Here is a 17,483-nt window from a genome sequence, read left to right as displayed (position 1 = left end):
CTACTTGTGCAGCAACTTTCAAAGAGCCATGGACCTGCACCCCAAGGTCCTTCTGCTCTTCAACACTGATAAGGGTCTTGCCTTTAAGAGTGTGCTGCCTCTTGACATTGGTCCCACCAAGGTGCAACACCTCACATTTATCAGGGTTAAACCCCATCTGCCATTTCTCTGCCCACATCTGCAACTGATCTACATCACGCTGTATCCGTCACCAGTCTTTTACACTATTCACAGCTCCACCAATCTTGGTATCATCTGCAAACTTACTAACCCACCCATCAACATACTCATCCAGGTCATTTATGTACATCACAAACAACAGAGGTCCCAGTACATTCCTTTCATCCATCATGTCCTGATGTAGGCGACAAGTCGTCCCTCTGGGAATGTCGCTCGGCACCGTGGGGAGAACACGACTGCGGGTATAAGGAAGATGTGGGCGTGACATGCTCAGGTGAGGCAGCTCTCAGTCTGTTTCCTACCCACTGACTTGGTAACAGAGGTCCAATACGTTCACACAGACACACAGCTTTTCTTTAGTGTTTTATTACAACTGAATGATTTGCTAGGTCATTTCAGAGTGCAGGTAAGTGCATGGCTGTGGATCTAGAGAGACGTGGACCAGGTGTAGGTAATTTATCACCTCCCAGCCCCTGTCACTGCTTCCACCCTCCCCACCCCCCTCCCCCCTCCCCTTCTCCTCCTCCTCCTCCTCCCTCCCCCGGATCCACCTATGGCTTGCTACTTCTTGCTTCTCCCATTCTCTCACCGTTTTGTTACACTGGCTTTTCACCTCTGCCTTTCTACCCGAGACACTCTATTAACGCACAAAGCACTGGAGGAACTCAGTGGGTCAGGCAGCATCTATGAAGGGAGATGAACGTCCAACGGGACATGTCAGGTCGAGACCCTTCTTCAACTGGGCTTTTCATTCCCAAAACGTCCACTGTCCATTTCCCTCCACAGACGCTGCCTGACCCACTGAGTTCCTCCAGCAGTTTGTTTCTTCCTCCAGATTCCAGCATCTGCAGTCTCCTGTGTCTCCATTGTACTCAGCATGTTCCTCTTTTGAACAGAAGCCAACATGACGGAGAGATCCCACCGTCTGAAGGACTGTGTTCCAGAAATCTATTTGGGACATGAACAGAACAGGTACTTTTTTTCTGCATTACTTTGATGAACACGGTAGGCCTGTTTCTGTGCTGTACGAGTCTATGGGTATTCAAGGCGGACTAAACAAGTGATTCTCTCTTTCCTAGAAGCAGGACCATCGTTGCGGCTGGTTGGCGGTGGCACCAACTGCTCAGGGAGGGTGGAGATACTGCCCAACAACAGCTGGGGCACAGTGTGCGATGACTCCCGGGACCTGGCCGATACTAACGTTGTCTGCAGGCAACTGGGCTGTGGCTCCGCTTTATTGGCTGCGGGAGCGGCGGCCTTTGCTCAGCGCGCCGGTGTGATCTGGCTGGACGAGGTGAGATGCACGGGAAGTGAATCCTTTCTCTCTGACTGTGGTCCCTCGCCACCAGTCATCACGACTGTGATCATAAGGAAGATGCGGCTGTGATTTGTTCTGCTAAATGATGCAGGGGGAGCTCTGTCCTACTAACTCACTGAAGTCACTAACTCATCAAGATTTATATCTTTATAATATTCATGAAATGTTTTTACCATAATTTCCATGGATATTGCTTTGCCTTTTTTGGTTTCTCTGAACACACCAGACAGTAAGTATTAATATTGGGGTTCTTGTTTGTGTAATTTCTCTTGTTAATTTCCGAAGGCCGATTTCAAACTAACCAGCCCAAGTAGATTCACCACCTATTACAAAGCCAATTCGACCAAAGCAGTCCCCGGGGATAGAGGATGAGTTAAGTTTTGTGGGTTCGCAGGTGACCGGTGGGATCCATTGGCTCTGCCACAGATGGGAAATGGGTGCCCGATGGGGTGGGTAGGTTGTGAGGGGCACAGGGCTGCCATGTTATTCCTGCCCCGTGACTTCCACATTTTCAATCCCAGCCCGAATGCTCCTCCCCAGTTATGGGGCAGAGTTTCCCAGGAGCTGGTGAATTTCTACAAGGAAGCTTCCAGTGCATTGTAGAATCTTTTTTCTCTGCCCACCTAGTCATCCTATAACAGAGCTTGGAATAGAGTGTCTGTTTTGGGTGTCTGGTATTGGGCATGTGAATGAAGTGGCCTGCCCAATGTAGTGTAACTATGGCCTCAGTGCTGGGGATGTTGGCCTGGGAAAGCTTGATGTTGTTTTGCTCATCCTTCCAAGATCTTAACAGCGACAGGACTGGTGGGATTCTTCCAGTGTCTTCAGATGCCTGCTGTAGGTAGTGCAAGTAGCAGAGACATACAGGAGAGACTGCAGATGTTGGAATCTGGAGCAATACACAAAGTGCTGGAGGAACTCAGCAGGTCAGGCAGCATCTATGGAGGGAAATGGACAGTCAACGGTTCGGGTCAAGACCCTTCATCTGGACTGCAGAGGCATATAGGTGGGCAGGGATCACTGCTGCTCAGTAGATCAGAATTTTTGTGCTTGGTTTGAAGTCTTGATCTTCAAACACTCCTTTTCTCAATCGGCTAAAGGCTGTGCTGGGACACTGAAGGTGATAGTGAATTTCTTCACTGATGTCTGCTTTCGGCAAGAGGTGGCTCCCAGCTACAGGAAATGGTCTGCATTTTCCCAAGGTTTTGCCGTGAACCTTTGTCATTGGAGGGCAGTGTGGTACAGCAGGGGCAGGTTGGTGGAGGACCTGCTGTTGAGTATATGCCCGTCCCTTCGTATGCTTCAGTGAAAGGGTCGACAGTGGCTTGGAGCTCCACCTCTGAACACGTGCAAACGCGAGCAGTCTGCATACTACAACTCAGCCATGGAGGTTTGAGTGACGGATCCAGACTGTAATCACCATAGGTTGAACATCTTCACAACAGTTCTGAAGATTAGCTCCACTTCTGCAGGGAGTTTGTTGGGGGTAAGAATCAGATTTATCATCACTGACTTGGATGACATGAAAGTTGTTGCTTTGTGGCAACAGTACAGTGCAAAGACAAAATTACCATAAATTACAAAAATAGTGCAAAAAATAACAAGGTAGTGTTCATGGGTTCATAGGAAGGTTTAGAGGTAAATGGGCCAAATGCAGGCAAATGGCACTAGCTTGTATGGACATCTTGGTCAGCATGGACAAGTTGGGCTGAAGGGCCTGTTTCCGTGTTCTATGACTATGGGGAGGTGGCTGGTGCCTGTGTTAAATCTTTGTAATTCTTGATTAAGAATAGTTGGATGAATCTACCTCTCCCTTTGTTTACATCAACATCATCCTTGGGGTCCTTCTGACTGGTCTTTTCACAATGCTGATGGTAATACAGAAAATCAACAAGAGGTGGGGCACAAATCTTTAAACTGAACTAATGTTGGGTCTCGGATGTAGTCTCACTAGCTACACTCCTGTTCGTTCCTCTTTCCTATTGAGTGTCATGTAATCTTGTAGGAAATAGATGTTTATTTGGCATTTCCCATTCAGTTGTGCTTTCAAATTGATCATCTAAAGTGTCCCGGTTAATGGTCCAATATGTCAGCCAGTACATACAATTGTAGCAGTTTAATTTTAGCAATAATGAAGCAGAATTTGATTGAACCACATGCAGCATGTGTCTCTGACATTCTGCCCTTACCTGTTGGGGATCTCTTCCTTCAGTTTCAGAATCCAGGTCACCGGTGTTTCATTCGCAAAGCTGACATTTTTCTCACTTCAGTATTTATTATTCCACATTCCAACATGCAAATAGCATCTATTTTTCAGCCTTCTAACGGGCCACACCAAAGAACTATAGCCCTTCACTGGTACTTCCAAACTGACAGTGTGTAGGTATCACTGGAGCTGCAGCTCTGTAACTGAACAGTCACAATTAGTTTCTCGTGAAATCCCCAATATCAATGTTTCCCTAGCCTTTGAGAGGTGAACATGTGTCTGTGCGCACAAGGAAAGGTGTAACAAACCACCTCCACATTTCACTCTCTGTTCTTGGCTGTCACCATCTCCATGACCTGATTCGTATGATTCACTGTTCTCTCCCCACCCTCCCTCCAACAGCCATTTTTCATTGGTCACAAGTATTGACATGCTGATTTCGACACAGCAATATATGAAGAGATTCAAACTACTTCACCTGACAAAGATCCCCCTCCAGCCTAGGGCTCAGGTCTGTATTTTCCATTTGAAATCATAATTGGGTAAGCACCAACTTTACCCAAATACAACTATTAGTTACAGACTGAACACAATCAGCCAGGACAGTGGAACTGTGAGAATATCACAATATTGGTGTCTAGCACAGTGAGCAGAAGATTCCCACTGATCAGACCTGCCAACAAGAACGGGTTTACTACAGATTGTTTAACAGTATCTGTGTCAGTACTCCCAAAATCAAAGGATTCATTGTACTATCTGCATGTATGATTGAGGGGAAAGTTTCCCATTTTATTCCAGAACTAATGAGAAAAAAAAATGCCTATTTTAAAATAAAGATCCTCCAGATCAATCCTATTTCAGATGAGCCATAATCTTGCGGAATGGCAGAACAGTTTCAGGGGGCTAAATGGTCCCTTCCCCCTGTATTCCCATTCCATTGTGAGAGTGTTTAGTGCAGTTAGTCAGGAGGATTGAGACAAAATAGCCGGTGTATTTATTCTGTAGTGGGGAAATGTTTAATTTAATTCTAAATTGATTTTAATCAGCTTTTAGAAAAGGATGGACTAATAAATGAAATTCAACACCCTTAAAGGGAAAATATAGTTGACTAATTTGATTGAGCTCTTTAATAAAATAGTAAGGGTTGGTGCATTGTGGTGTACAAGACTTTCAACAGGCACTTACCACATAATAGATTAGTTAGCTAAATTAAGGCCTGTATCATTAACTTTGGAGTAAGGAAACAAAGGTTGAATAAGGGATCAAACCAGTGGGGGAAGAAAATGATAGCATCTTCAAGATTCAGTTCTGAGATTTAAAACTTCAAAAAAAAATCTTTTTTTCTCAATTCTGAAAGGGTCAATACCCTGCAAAGTTAACTCTGTTTCTCTCTCTCCACAGATGCTATCTGATCCCAAGAATTTCTGGCATTTTCTGTTAATGTAATACCATCAAGTCTTTACCTTTCCCACATGTTGAAGCCCAACTGTTAATACAGGTTTTTTCTGCTTAATTTGATTGTGAAATCTGATTTAAAAGATTGAAGAGGGAAGTAGTTGCTTAAGTGATGCAATTCCAAGTTACAGTCATCATTCTTTGCATTTCTATGTCCATATTATGAACAGAAATAACAATAGTTCAACGTTATGTGCGTTAGAAGCCCTACGCAGATAATGAGTATAAAAAATTCAATCCTCTTACTCCGGTTCCCTTGTCACTTTAATTCAAAAATGGCACAACAGAAGAAAATGACAATCTCTCTAACAACTGAATTTTTAAATCATCATTATCCACTTTGTGCCAAGCGTACTTCACGTTGTTAATATCTGGAGGGAACTGGCCGAATGTAGTTTCCATCTGGGCGACAGTAACTAGCACATTGAAACAAACACCATCTGTCTTCCCAGTGATTCCACTGCTGTGCTGCAACCCCAAGATACCATGAGTTTTCACCTTGACCTGCGAATCCCTCAAGCACTCCTTGATCAGTCTGTAGATGGCCACTTCTACGCTGCAAGATAGGTCAGCCGAGGAGGAGCCACAAACTGTCACGGGGAAATGAGGGTAGCCCTGATTGTTGCTCAGCAGCCACAGTTCATTGTTCTTGTTGAGAAAGGCTGATACTACTCGGTGACACACAACTGAGCAGGGCAACTCAACAGGCATAGTCACTGGATGAGAAGCTTTCTCTTTGTGTTTGACAGCAAATGAGATCAAATTTAAGATGTCTCTGGCTCTCAGTGGAAGTGGCGACACTCTGTCCCACCATCTCGCCTGCAAGGATTCTGCATCGCTCTCTGATGTAGTCTTCAAGTTCCCTCCTAGAAATAAACATCATCATTTAATGTCAGCATTGGACACGCCAACTAAACAACCATCCGATACACAGTTTTTAAGTCACTAGAAGAGTAAATTGACAATCTGTGATTATGAAAACTCTGTAAATAATAAAATTCCAGGTAAAAATTACCTCTGTGAAGCTTAATGTTAATGCTTCTTTAGCTCCATGAACACAACACTTACAAAAATGGTGCATAAAATTATTTCCATGAGTTACAGGAAACATTTACAGAAGTTGTCCACTCAATTTACCATTTGCCATTAATTCATCATTTTTACTTACGGAAATCCATTGCACAAAGATCTCAAAAGCTAAGTCCATCATACTTAGGTTTTTGAAAGAATAATTCAGCTTCCTATATCAGACAGCCCATCAACACTAGGCATGATGTAAAGAAAAAAAGATAGTCATGCAACAACACGTGCCTTAAGGTTCAGTAGTCTTACGACAGCAGGATAGAAGCTGTCCTTGAGCCTGGTGGTGTGCGCTTTCAAGCTTTTGTATCTTCTGCCCAATGGAAGGGGGGAGATAAGACAATGTACGGGGTGGGAAGGGGTCATTGATTACATTGGCTGCTTCCCTGAGGCAGCCTGAAATGTAGACAGTATTGAGTCCAGAAGGGAAGAAACTGCCCAACCGGTTTAAGGAGAGAGGGAGGAGGTTTAAAGGGGATCTGAAGGGTAAATTCCTCACACAGAAGGTAGTTGGTATCTGGAAAGAGCTGCCAGAGGTGATGGTGGAGGCAGGAACAGTTACAACATTTAAGGGGCATTTGGACAGGTACTTGAATGACCAGGGCATAGAGGGATATGTAGGCATGTAGGATTAGTAATAGATAGCATGATGGTCAGCATAGATGCAGTGGGCCAAAGGGCCTGTTTTCATGCTGTACAAGTCTAATGACTTCAAGACTCTATTTGTGTCCTAAAATGTCACTAAATACCAATCTCATCTCCCTAAAAATTTTCACATCAAAGCATCATACCCAATGTATACATTCCAAAAGAAACAATTTAGGACTGTAGTCACTACTTTTCCTACAGTGTAGCAACCACTTTAATTACCACCACTCCCACCGCAAAGGGAAATGCAAACCTGTAACTCTTGCCAGGAAAACGAAACGGATCCACCGTGGACCTCTTTCCTCCACGCTCAGCAGGGTGTAGGGCTCGCACTCCAAACCGGTTTCTTCTTGAACTTCTCTCTTCACAGCCTCGACAATGGTTTCATTTTGTTCCATCCTCCCGGCTGGCAGGTACCACTTGCCGTAACATTCCTGCTTTGCCTCCTGCATCATCACCACTTCTTTCTGCACGTTTAGATAAAGTAAAAGTTGCGAGGATTGTAAACTTAGCCTTTGGGAGAAAAAGTGGTCCATGTCATCTTCAACAAAAACTACAACTTTGCCGTCATTAGCGTACAAGTGGACTTTCCCAAATCCAACATACAACCCGGCAGGGCAGAGTCGTCATTAGAATAACCACCATCAAATCTGGGTCTTGAATCCCAGCAACAACACCAGTCAGCAAGCTAACCATGAAAATGGAACAAATGCATGCATGCCCATACACTTAACAGCACTGTTAAATACCAGTACACCAACTGTATTAAGGAGACAAGATTTCTGCAACTGAAACCCCATTAAGGTTCAAACAGACCACCATCATTGCTATCCAAAGTGCAGATATGTTCACGTCAGTGGAGTAGCAGCGCCCTTATAACTGCATCATATCATTAATTAAGCACCCTGGTAATGTTCTTCGAATTAAAAATTAGCAAAACTACAACCAAGCCAGTTTGTCACATTCCTTGGATTCTCAGTACTTTGGGCTGGCCCCTCTATCCAAACGTTTGCCTCACTTTACTCTTTTAAACTGATTGTTTACGATGTCTTTTTGCCTCTGTCATAGCACTTATTTTAAATCGTGTGGTATTGTACGTGACTAACCAAAGGTCAAGGTTATTGATCTGAAACATTAACTATTTCTCTCTCTGCACACTCTGCTTGACCTGCTGAGTTTTCCCCTAGCATTTATTTTTTCAGATTTCCAGCATCTGCAATTTTTAGTTGTTTCTTAACCAGCTTTAGGAAAGCTGTTGGCATACAGGGTACAGGTAAGAGGCAAAAACACTATTTCCCACTTACAGTTCCCAATTTATAATTGTAAAATTTTCCCAAAGCTGACAGGAATTGCATTGTTTTGTTTTTAAAATGCCTTTTTATAATATTGCAAAATCACTTTCAGTCTTGCTACATTTTTATTTCTTGTTTCTTAAATTTCTCTGGGATATGGGGAGAGAACAGGAAAGTAATTTTGAGGTCAAGAGGTTGAGATCAGTTATGATCTCATCGAATGGCAGAATAGGGTTGAAATCCAATTGGCTTACTCCTGCTCACATTACTTATGTACCTTTTTAAAAGACCGTCTCTTTCTGACACAAGTCCAAACACCTGTTCTTATCTCATCTACATTTATGTTATGACATTTAGTTGACGCACATCAGCAAAACATTGTCTAATATTACAATGTACAATCCAAATCCTTTATTGTGACAACATAATGAATGTGAAGGTGACAGTGTGAACACATGAGGAGCCAACTCCAGGACCAATGCACTGAAAACTAAAGTAAATGAGCGCCAGTTGCACACTTAATGCAGAAAGAATGTCCAAACCTTTAACTCTGCTTCTCTGTGGGCAGTGTCTCTGATATATGGGTCACAATACTGGCATCAAGAATTGTTTACAAATTGATCAGTGAACCTTCACCCCTATTCTTTCTTGCTGTTGTAGTCATTTCTAGTCTCTTTATCTTAAAAATATCAGTGTCAGTGATTCCCTTCAGTCTTCACTTTTCTTACAACTGCGAAACTTACCAAATGTTCTTCCAACTTTGGAAATCGAGCTTCTGGATAGTTTTCTAGTCCAAGATTTGGTCAGGACTTCAGATAAGAAACACCTTGCCTTCTGCTGTCTTTCTTTTGCCAACAAGCAGTTCTGGGAAATCAAGAGTTCTATCACCTATTCACTAATTCATAATACACCTCATCTATAACCTGTTCTCAAAATATAACAAAAGGCAGTCAGAGAAACAAATATTCCTGTACAAAACGGTCAGGACCATGCACTGGACAATTTCACAGAAAAAACAAAATAGCAACAATGCCACCTGCGCTCTTCTCTATACAGTTATGCTAGACTTCACAAATGTGAAAATCTGAAAGGAGATCCCAGCCTACTTACTGAGCTACAGGTCAGGTCACGGGTCCAACAAGGTTGGATGGAAGGAAGCGCAAAACCAATGTTTTTAAAATCATCTTTGTGGTTCTTCCATTGCCCACCCCTTTACACAATTTGTATCTTGAATTCAAAAACAAAATCTCTCAATAAGCTAAAGGAAGACTGAAGCAGAGTTAAGAAGGAAGTTAACTGAAAGGATGAGCTAAGTATAGGCCTAACGATTAGGTTTGAGGAAGTTTTTAGAAAGATAATAGTGGCAGAAGATCTGCTAGCAGGAAAAGCAAAGCGGCACAAAGCTCCTTACATCTTCTAACTGCACAGCAACAGTACATAGTTCTGGACCTAGCCAAATTCCAACACATTTGGCTCCCAGGGAGTAGATGAGACAACAGCCTTACCTGCTCATTTAGTATTATCGCAGCCACGATGTAACAAACGGTCTTCCGCACAATTACTGGTACCACTTCATCCAGGGGGGAGTCGTAGTTCTGTACCTCCATGCCTCCTCCTTTCAAAAGGAGCTCCAGTTGATTTTCAATCAAATCCATATCTCTTAATAAAAAAAATTACCTATGTCAAAGTAAAAATACTAACTTGAAAGAACCAAAAAGTAGGGAAATTAAATATATACAGTATAGCATTTATGCACTAAGAAACAACCCTGGTTCTTGAAATCAATTGGTAATTGAAGGAACTTTCTTGCATTATACAAAATCCTACAGAACGAGGTTAGGTAACAGTTGTCAGTCATATAGCACAGAAACGGGCCGATTGTCCCGACTTGTCCATGCCAACCAAGATTCCCATCTAAGCAAGTCCTATTTGCCCGTGTTTAGCCCATATCACTCTAAACCTTTCCTATCCATGTACCTGTTCAAGTATCTTTTAAATATTGTTAATGTACCTGCCTCAACCATTTCCTCTGGCAGCTCATTGCATATACTGACCACCCTCTGGGTGAAAAAGTTGCCCCTCAGTTTCCTATTAAATCTCTCCCCTCTCACTTTAAACCTATTCCCTCTAGTTTTTGATTCCCCAACCCTGGGAAAAAAAACTGTGTGCATTCACCCTATCTGGTTTTCCCCGCCCCCCCCCCAATGATATTATACACCTCTAAATTCACCCCTCATTCTCCTACGCGCCAATGAAAAAAGTCCCAACCAGCTCAACCTCTCTCCATAACTCAGTCCCTCGAGTCCTGGCAACATCCTCCAATCTCCTCTGCACTCTTTCCAGCTTAATGGCATCTTTCCTATAGCAGGGTGACCAAAATTGAACACAACATTCCAAATGCAACCTCACCAACATCTTGTACAACTTCAACATTACATCCCAACTTCTGTACTTAATGCCCTGACTGATGAAGGCCAGCATGCCAAAAGCCTTCTTCACCACCCTGTCTACCTGCAACACCACTTTCAGGGAACCATGTACTTGTACTCCTAGGTTCCTTTTCTCTACCACTCTCCCCAGGGACCTACCCTTCACTGTGAAAGTCCTACCCTCATTTGTTTTCCCAAAATGCAACATCTCACACTTATCCAAATTAAACTCCATTTGCCACCCCTCGGCCCACTTACCCAGCTGATCATGATCCCTCTGTAAATCCTGATAACCATCTTCACTATCAATGACACCACCTTTTTATTTTAGTGTCATTTGCAAACTTACTAACCATGCCTTGTACATTCTCATCCATATCATTGATATAGACGACAAATAGCAATGGGCCCAGCACCGAGCCCTGGGGATCACCACTAGTCACAGGCCTCCAGTCTGAAAAACAACCTTCCCCCATCACCCTCTGCTTCCTGCCATCAAGCCAATTCTGTATCCAATCAGCCAGCTCTCCCTGGATCCCATGAAATCCAACTTTCCATAGTAGCCTACTATGCAGAACTTCATCAAAGGCCTTATTGAAGTCCATATAGACCATGTCTACTGCCCCGTCCCCATCGACCTTCTTGGTTGCTTCTTCAAAAAACTCACTCAAATTTGAGAGAGAGACGATCTCCCATGCACAAAACCGTACTGATCGTAATCAACCCCTGACTTTCCAAATGCTTGTACATCTTATCCCTCAGAATCCCCTCTAATAACTTACCTACCATAGATGTTAGGGTTACTAGTCTAAAATTTCCAGGATTTTCTTTGTAGCCCTTCTTAAATAAAGGCACAGCATTAGCCACCTTCCAGTACTTCACCTGTCAGCTAGGACTCCTGCAATTTCTTCTCTAGCTTCCCACAGTGTTCTTGCTTATACTTAATCAGGCCCTGGAGATTTATCTACTTTCATACGTTTTAAGACATCTAATACCTCCTCTGCTGTAATGCAGACGATCCCAGGACCTTCCCATTAACTATCCCAAGGTCCGAAGTCTTCATGTCTTTCTCCATGGTAAAGACAGAGGAGAAATACTCATTGAGGACCTCACCCATCTCCTGTGGCTCCTCACAAAGATGTCCCCTTTGGTCTTTGGGGGGTCCTATTTTCTCCCTAGTTACTCTTTTTCCCTTAACATACTTACAAAATCTCTTTGGATTCTCCTTAATCTTCTCTGCCAGAGGTATCTCATGTCCCCCTTTTGCCCTTCTGATTTCCTTCTTGAGAATACTCCTGCAACCCCCATACTCCTCCCGGATTCACAAGATCCCAGCTGCCTGTACCTGACCCATGCCTCCTCTTCCTCCTTCCTGAAAAGAGCCTCAATATCCTTTGTTATCCAGGGTTCCCTGCTCCTGCCAGTCTTGCCCTTCACGCTAACAGGAACATGCGGATCTTGAACTCTCAATATCTCACTTTTAAAAGCCTCTCACTTGTCAGATGTCTCTTTGCCCGCAAACAAGATCCTGTCTAATACCGTCAAAATTTGCCTTCCCCTAATTTAGAACTTTAACTTGCAGACCAGATCTGTCTCTTTCCATAACTATGAACTATGGTCGCTGGTCCCAAAGTGCTCCCCCATTGACAACCTCAGTCACTTGTCCTGCCTCACTTCCTAAGAGTAGGTCAAACTTTGCCCTCTCCCTGGTAGGGCCTTCAATATATTGCATGAGGAAATTTTCCAGAACACACTTAACAAATTCCACCCCATCTAAGCCCTTAACACCACATCCCAGTTTATATTAGGTCTGTTAAAATCCCCTATGACAACCCTATTATTCTTGCAACTTTCTGCAATCTCCTCTAATTCCCGTTGACTATTGGGAGGCCTGCAGTACAATCCCAACAAGGTAATCATCCTCTTATTTCTCAGCTCCACCCATAAAGCCTGATGATCCCTCAGTAATTTCATCTCAGACTACTGCCATGATGTTCCCCTTAATTAGAAATGCAACTCTCCCTCCTCCATTTCCTCCACCGTGCAACAGACAGCTGCCAGTCCTGTCCCTCCCTTAGCCATGATACTGTAATGGCTATAAATATCCCAGTCCAACGTAGCTATCCATGCCCCGAGTTCATCCGCCTTGCCTGTCAGGCCTCTTGCATTGAAATAAATGCAATTTAATCCAACAGCCTTTCCTTGCTCCCTGCCCGTCTTGTCTACTGACTTTACTGTCTTTGAATTCTCTCTCAAAATCCAGCCTTCCATCTGCATCACTTTTGCCTTGGATCCCACCCCCCCACCAATCTAGTTTAAACCCTCCCTAGTAGTACTAGCAAATCTGCCCACTAGGATATTGGTTCCCCCTCCAGTTCAGCTGCAACCTGTCCTTCTTGTACAGGTCACCCCTGTCCCAGAAGAGATTCCAATGGTCCACAAATCTGAATCCCTGCCCCCTGCATCAACTCTTCAGTCATGCATCCATCTGCAATATCCTCCTATTCTTACCCTCACTAAGCTCATGGTGCAGGGAGTAATCCACAGATTACTACCCTTCAGGTCTTGCTTTTTAACTGCTTTCCTAACTCCCTGTATTCATCTCTTTTCCTACCCATGTCATGTTGTCCACATTGGTACAAGTCTTCTGGCTGTTCACCCTCACCTGTGAGAATGTTCTGCAACCGCTCAAAGACATCTTTGACCCTGGCACCAGGGAAGCTACACACCATCTTGGAGTCCCTTTTGCAGTCACAGAATCTCCTGACTGCCTCCCTAACTATCAAGTTTCTTATCATTACAGTACTTTCTGCCTTCTCTGCTGAGCCTCAGAGCCAGTCCTGATGTCACATACCTGCCTGCTGCTTTTTCCTGAAGGGTCGTCCTCTCCAACAGTATCCAAAATAGTATACTTGTTTTCAAGGGGAATCCTGCACTCTGTCTACCCCTTCCACCTTTCCAACTACCTGCAGCCTGCACCCTAGGTGTGACCACCTCACTGAAACTCTTACTTATGATGCTCTTAGCATTCCTAGATGATCTCAAGTGTGTCCAGCTCCTTAACACGGTCAGCTAGGAGCTGCAGCTGGACACTTCCCACTGGTGTAGTCCTCAGGGATGCTGGAAGTCTCCCTGTTCTCCCACATCCACATTATACCGCTGCTCTAACCGCCATTCTGACTCACCAAGTGTGAACATTAAAGTTGAGACACCTTGCCTGTGCTTACCTTGAATTTTTCCTCTGCTCAGCATCCTCGCCGAAGCCTCACAGCCAAAACCTTAGCAATCCGACCTCAAACACTGCACTTAGAACTCAAACATGGCCACTCTGCTAGAGCCTGACTTCCTTTTATACCTGCAAAACAAGTTTTAAACTCTGCAGCCTCCTCTCTTCTGCTGCTAAGGCTGCTGGGTCTCAAATCACAGCAAGCCGTTACCTGCAAAACAAGTTTTAAGCAAGTTGTGAATTACCTGATCTCAGTTGGCATCAGTTTGGCCCTATAACTGGACTCGGTGCCTTTACTGCTAGGAGGGAAATTTCCACAGGATTCCAGCTCCAGACCATTAGCCAGCATGAATCAGCGTCTTTAGGAGAGAAAAAAAAACTGGATTAAAATAAAAGCAATCTCACTACTGCCAATACAAAGAGACTCACAACAGCATAGAAAGCATCCTATCCAGATGCATCATGGCTTGGTACGGCAACTGCTCTGCCCAAGACCGCATGAAACTGCAGAGTTGTGGACATAGTTCAGCACATCATGGAAACCAGCCTTCCCTCCATGGACTCGGTCTACATTTCTCCCTGCCTTGGTAAAGTAGACAACGTAATCAAAGACCCCACCCATCCTGGACATTCTCTCTTCTTCCCCTCCTCCCATTGGGCAGGAGATACAACAGCCTGAAAGCACATATCATCAGGTTCAAGGACAACTTCTATCCCACTGTTATTAGACAATTCAACAATCCCCTAGTATAAGAAGGTTGGCTCTTGACCCACAATCTACCTCATTATTGCTGTCTGCCTGCACTCTCTGTAACTGTATCACTTTATTCTGGATTCAATTATTGTTTTTCCTTGTACTACCTCAATGCACTTTTGGAATGAAGTGATCTCTACGGATGGCATGCAAAACAAAGTTTTTCACTATACCTCAGTACATTTAACAATAATAAACCAATTTAGACCAGCCCTTTGAGGTATTGTAATCCCAATGCAGTGTGACGGCTCTTTCACAGATGGTTCACCTTCTGACTCCTCAAAAACTCCCACTTATTCACCAAGACAGGTGTGTGATGGAAGAGAACAATCAACAGATTCAACACCATTCAGAACCGTTTGATTGGTGACCCATCATTGTACTCAAATACAGAGGTGATAGGGAAGGATGTCTAAGAACCAGAAAGAGGTTACATTGCAGGAACTAGCTGAGTTTACCACTACCTACCTACAGCGGAAGCCTCAAAGCATGGTTGAGATACCACCAATGATGTCTCTGCAAAATCCACCAAATTCTCCCAAAGGATAAGCAAACCAAGTGTTATCTCTCAGGCCAACATGCCCATTCTATTCCAAGCTCTATCAGGGCAAGTGATTAACAGGAGGGCAGAGGAAAAGATTCAAGAACTGAAGAAATGGAACATTCTCACTGATCCATAGAAATCTCTAGCCCATGATTACTCAAGGTGGTGAAGGAGCATTCAGGATGGTATGGAGAACCACAGCTAGAAGTACACTGAAGTCCTCCAGATATGTTGGAAGGTGCAGACTACCTCACTAACCTTACACCTGGCAGCCAGCCCCCTCCACTCCCCTCAGGCACCACCTGCCACAACTGGGAAAAGAATCTGTGAATCCTGCACTGACCTCATCAGCCAGCTCAGACCTGGGGTGGGAGGAAGTCGCACTCCATCCTGACTCCAAATTCAACAGTGACCACTCTTCAGAGGCACTTCTTCAATTGTGAAGTGTTTTGAAGAGATTGGAGCAGAATTATATACAGAACATTTTATTTAATTTACCTCAATAGTCTGAGACTTCTCCTCTCCCACCCCCATCCTCCAACCTTAAAAACCCTCCTCTTCCACCCACACCTCTTCTCCTCCTCCACCCCTCCCTCCTCCTCCTCCACCCCTCCCCCCCAGCCCTCCCCTCTTCCTCCACCCCTCCCTCCTCCTGTTCCTCCATTTCTCCCCTCCCTCCTCCACCGTCATCCCTCCCCCTCCACTGTCATCCCTCCCCCTCCTCCTCCATCCCATCCCTCCCTCCTCCTCTTCCTCCATCATTTCTCCCCTTCACCACCACCATCCCTCCCTCCTCTCTCCTCCTCCTCCCCCCCCCCACCACCACCACCTCCTCCATCCTATCCCCTCCTCCTCCACCATCCCTCCCTCCTCTCTCCTCCTCCCCACCACCGCCTCCTCCACCATCCCTCCCTCCTCTCTCCTCCTCCCCACCACTGCCTCCTCCTCCTCCTCCATCCTATCCCCTCCTCCACCACCATCCCTCCCTCCTCTCTCCTCCTCCATCCTATCCCCTCCTCCCTCCCCCACCACCTCCTCCTCCTCCATCCTATCCCCTCCTTCACCACCATCCCTCCCTCCTCTCTCCTCCTCCTCCCCCCCACCACCACCTCCTCCTCCTCCATCCTATCCCCTCCTCCCTCCCCCACCACCTCCTCCTCCTCCTCCTCCTCCTCCATCCTATCCCCTCCTTCACCACCACCACCCCTCCCTCCCTCCCTCCTCTCTCCTCTCTCCTCCTCCTCCTCCCCCCCACCACCACCACCACCTCCTCCTCCTCCTCCTCCATCCTATCCCGTCCTCCACCACCACCAGCAGCATCCCTCCCCCTCCTCTCCCCTACCACCCTCACCCTATCCCCTTCTCCCCCACCCTACCTCCCCTCCCTCTGCCCCCTCACCATTTCCCAGCAAGGCTCCGGCGCAGCCCAGGCCGTGTTGTCAAGGGACACAGGGAAAGAAAAAGCCGCCCTCCGCTTCCCGGCGCCGTCATAGCGTTTTCCGCGTCTGTGACCTAGACTGAGCGCAGGTTGTCATTGGCTAATTCAAATGTCAATCAAAACCTGGTTACCGCCTCATTTCAAACCCTTCTCAGCAGGTGAGTGGGCTGTGTGCTGGAATTATTTTTGTGTTTGTCTTGTCCAGAAGCAGATGTTGCAAACATGTGGCTGTGGAGTCGGCCAGTTAGGAACCGAGAAGCATTTCTGAGGAAATAACAACGGAAAATGTTGCAAATGCTCTGCAGGTCAGGCAGCATCTGTGGAGAAGGAAACAGAGTTAGTGTCTCTGGAAAAGCTGCTGTTGCAAATTGTGCAGAGCAGCCGTTCCCAGTGCTGGGTAATGATCCAGTTTGGGAGCTGGAGTGGAGAGTCAGGAAGGAGGGAGACAAAGCTGCAAGTGGCAAGGAGAGTTATATAGTCTGCAAAACAGGGGCAGCAAAGGCAAGTAGCAGAATATGAAAACAAAATGTTTAAAAGACAAATTTAAAAACATGGTATCAAAATGTATGCTGAAGTCACAACAAGGTGAGCAAATTAAAGCACAAATTGTCATAAATGTGTTTGATCTCATTGTCCTTATAGAAATATGATCAAAGTTGAGGACTTTATAAGATTTCTTTATTAGTCACATGTACATCGAAACACACAGTGAAATGCATCTTTTGCGTAGGGTGTTCTGGGGTCAGCCCGCAAGTGTTGCCATGTTTCCAGTGCCAACATAGCACGCTCACAACTTCCTAACCCATACATCTTTGGAATGTGGGAGGAAACTGGAGCACCCGGAGGAAGCCCACACAGACAAGGGGAGAACGTACAGTTAACAAAAGCCAAAAAGGGAAAAGAAGTCTGGTAG

General features: G+C 45.1%; 1 protein-coding gene across 4 annotated transcripts; it reads right to left on the bottom strand.

Annotated features, from left to right (window-relative positions):
* Window positions 1–5,405: 5,405 nt before the first annotated feature.
* nudt18 (nudix (nucleoside diphosphate linked moiety X)-type motif 18) lies at window positions 5,406–16,633 on the bottom strand. 4 transcript variants are annotated; one of them, XM_052040852.1, is made up of 5 exons: window positions 16,532–16,633; window positions 14,080–14,193; window positions 9,685–9,838; window positions 7,141–7,354; window positions 5,406–6,025 (listed from the first exon to the last, which is right to left on the bottom strand). In XM_052040852.1, exons 2-5 carry the CDS (start codon window positions 14,181–14,183, stop codon window positions 5,424–5,426), a joined length of 1,074 nt encoding a protein of 357 aa, XP_051896812.1. In that variant the 5' UTR covers window positions 14,184–14,193; window positions 16,532–16,633; the 3' UTR covers window positions 5,406–5,423. The 4 variants fall into 4 exon arrangements, with proteins under 4 accessions (XP_051896812.1, XP_051896814.1, XP_051896813.1 ...); XM_052040854.1 differs by having other exon boundaries at window positions 9,685–9,856; window positions 16,532–16,562; XM_052040853.1 differs by lacking the exon at window positions 16,532–16,633 and adding an exon at window positions 15,476–15,584.
* Window positions 16,634–17,483: the final 850 nt, after the last annotated feature.

Source organism: Pristis pectinata, chromosome 29 (assembly GCF_009764475.1).
Source record: "Pristis pectinata isolate sPriPec2 chromosome 29, sPriPec2.1.pri, whole genome shotgun sequence".
In the NCBI taxonomy this organism is placed as follows: Eukaryota; Metazoa; Chordata; class Chondrichthyes; order Rhinopristiformes; family Pristidae; genus Pristis; species Pristis pectinata.
Note: the sequence above shows the minus strand (reverse complement) of the source record. Positions and strands in the feature narration are given on the sequence as shown.

Coding starts and splice junctions, on each gene's coding strand:
- nudt18 (XM_052040852.1), bottom strand. CDS start 14,183: ATGCTGGCTAATGGTCTGGAGCTGGAATCCTGTGGAAATTTCCCTCCT. Junction 9,839..14,079: donor CTGATGCCAACTGAGATCAG/GTAATTCACAAC, acceptor TTTTTTATTAAG/AGATATGGATTTGATTGAAA. Junction 7,355..9,684: donor CGATAATACTAAATGAGCAG/GTAAGGCTGTTG, acceptor CTAAACGTGCAG/AAAGAAGTGGTGATGATGCA.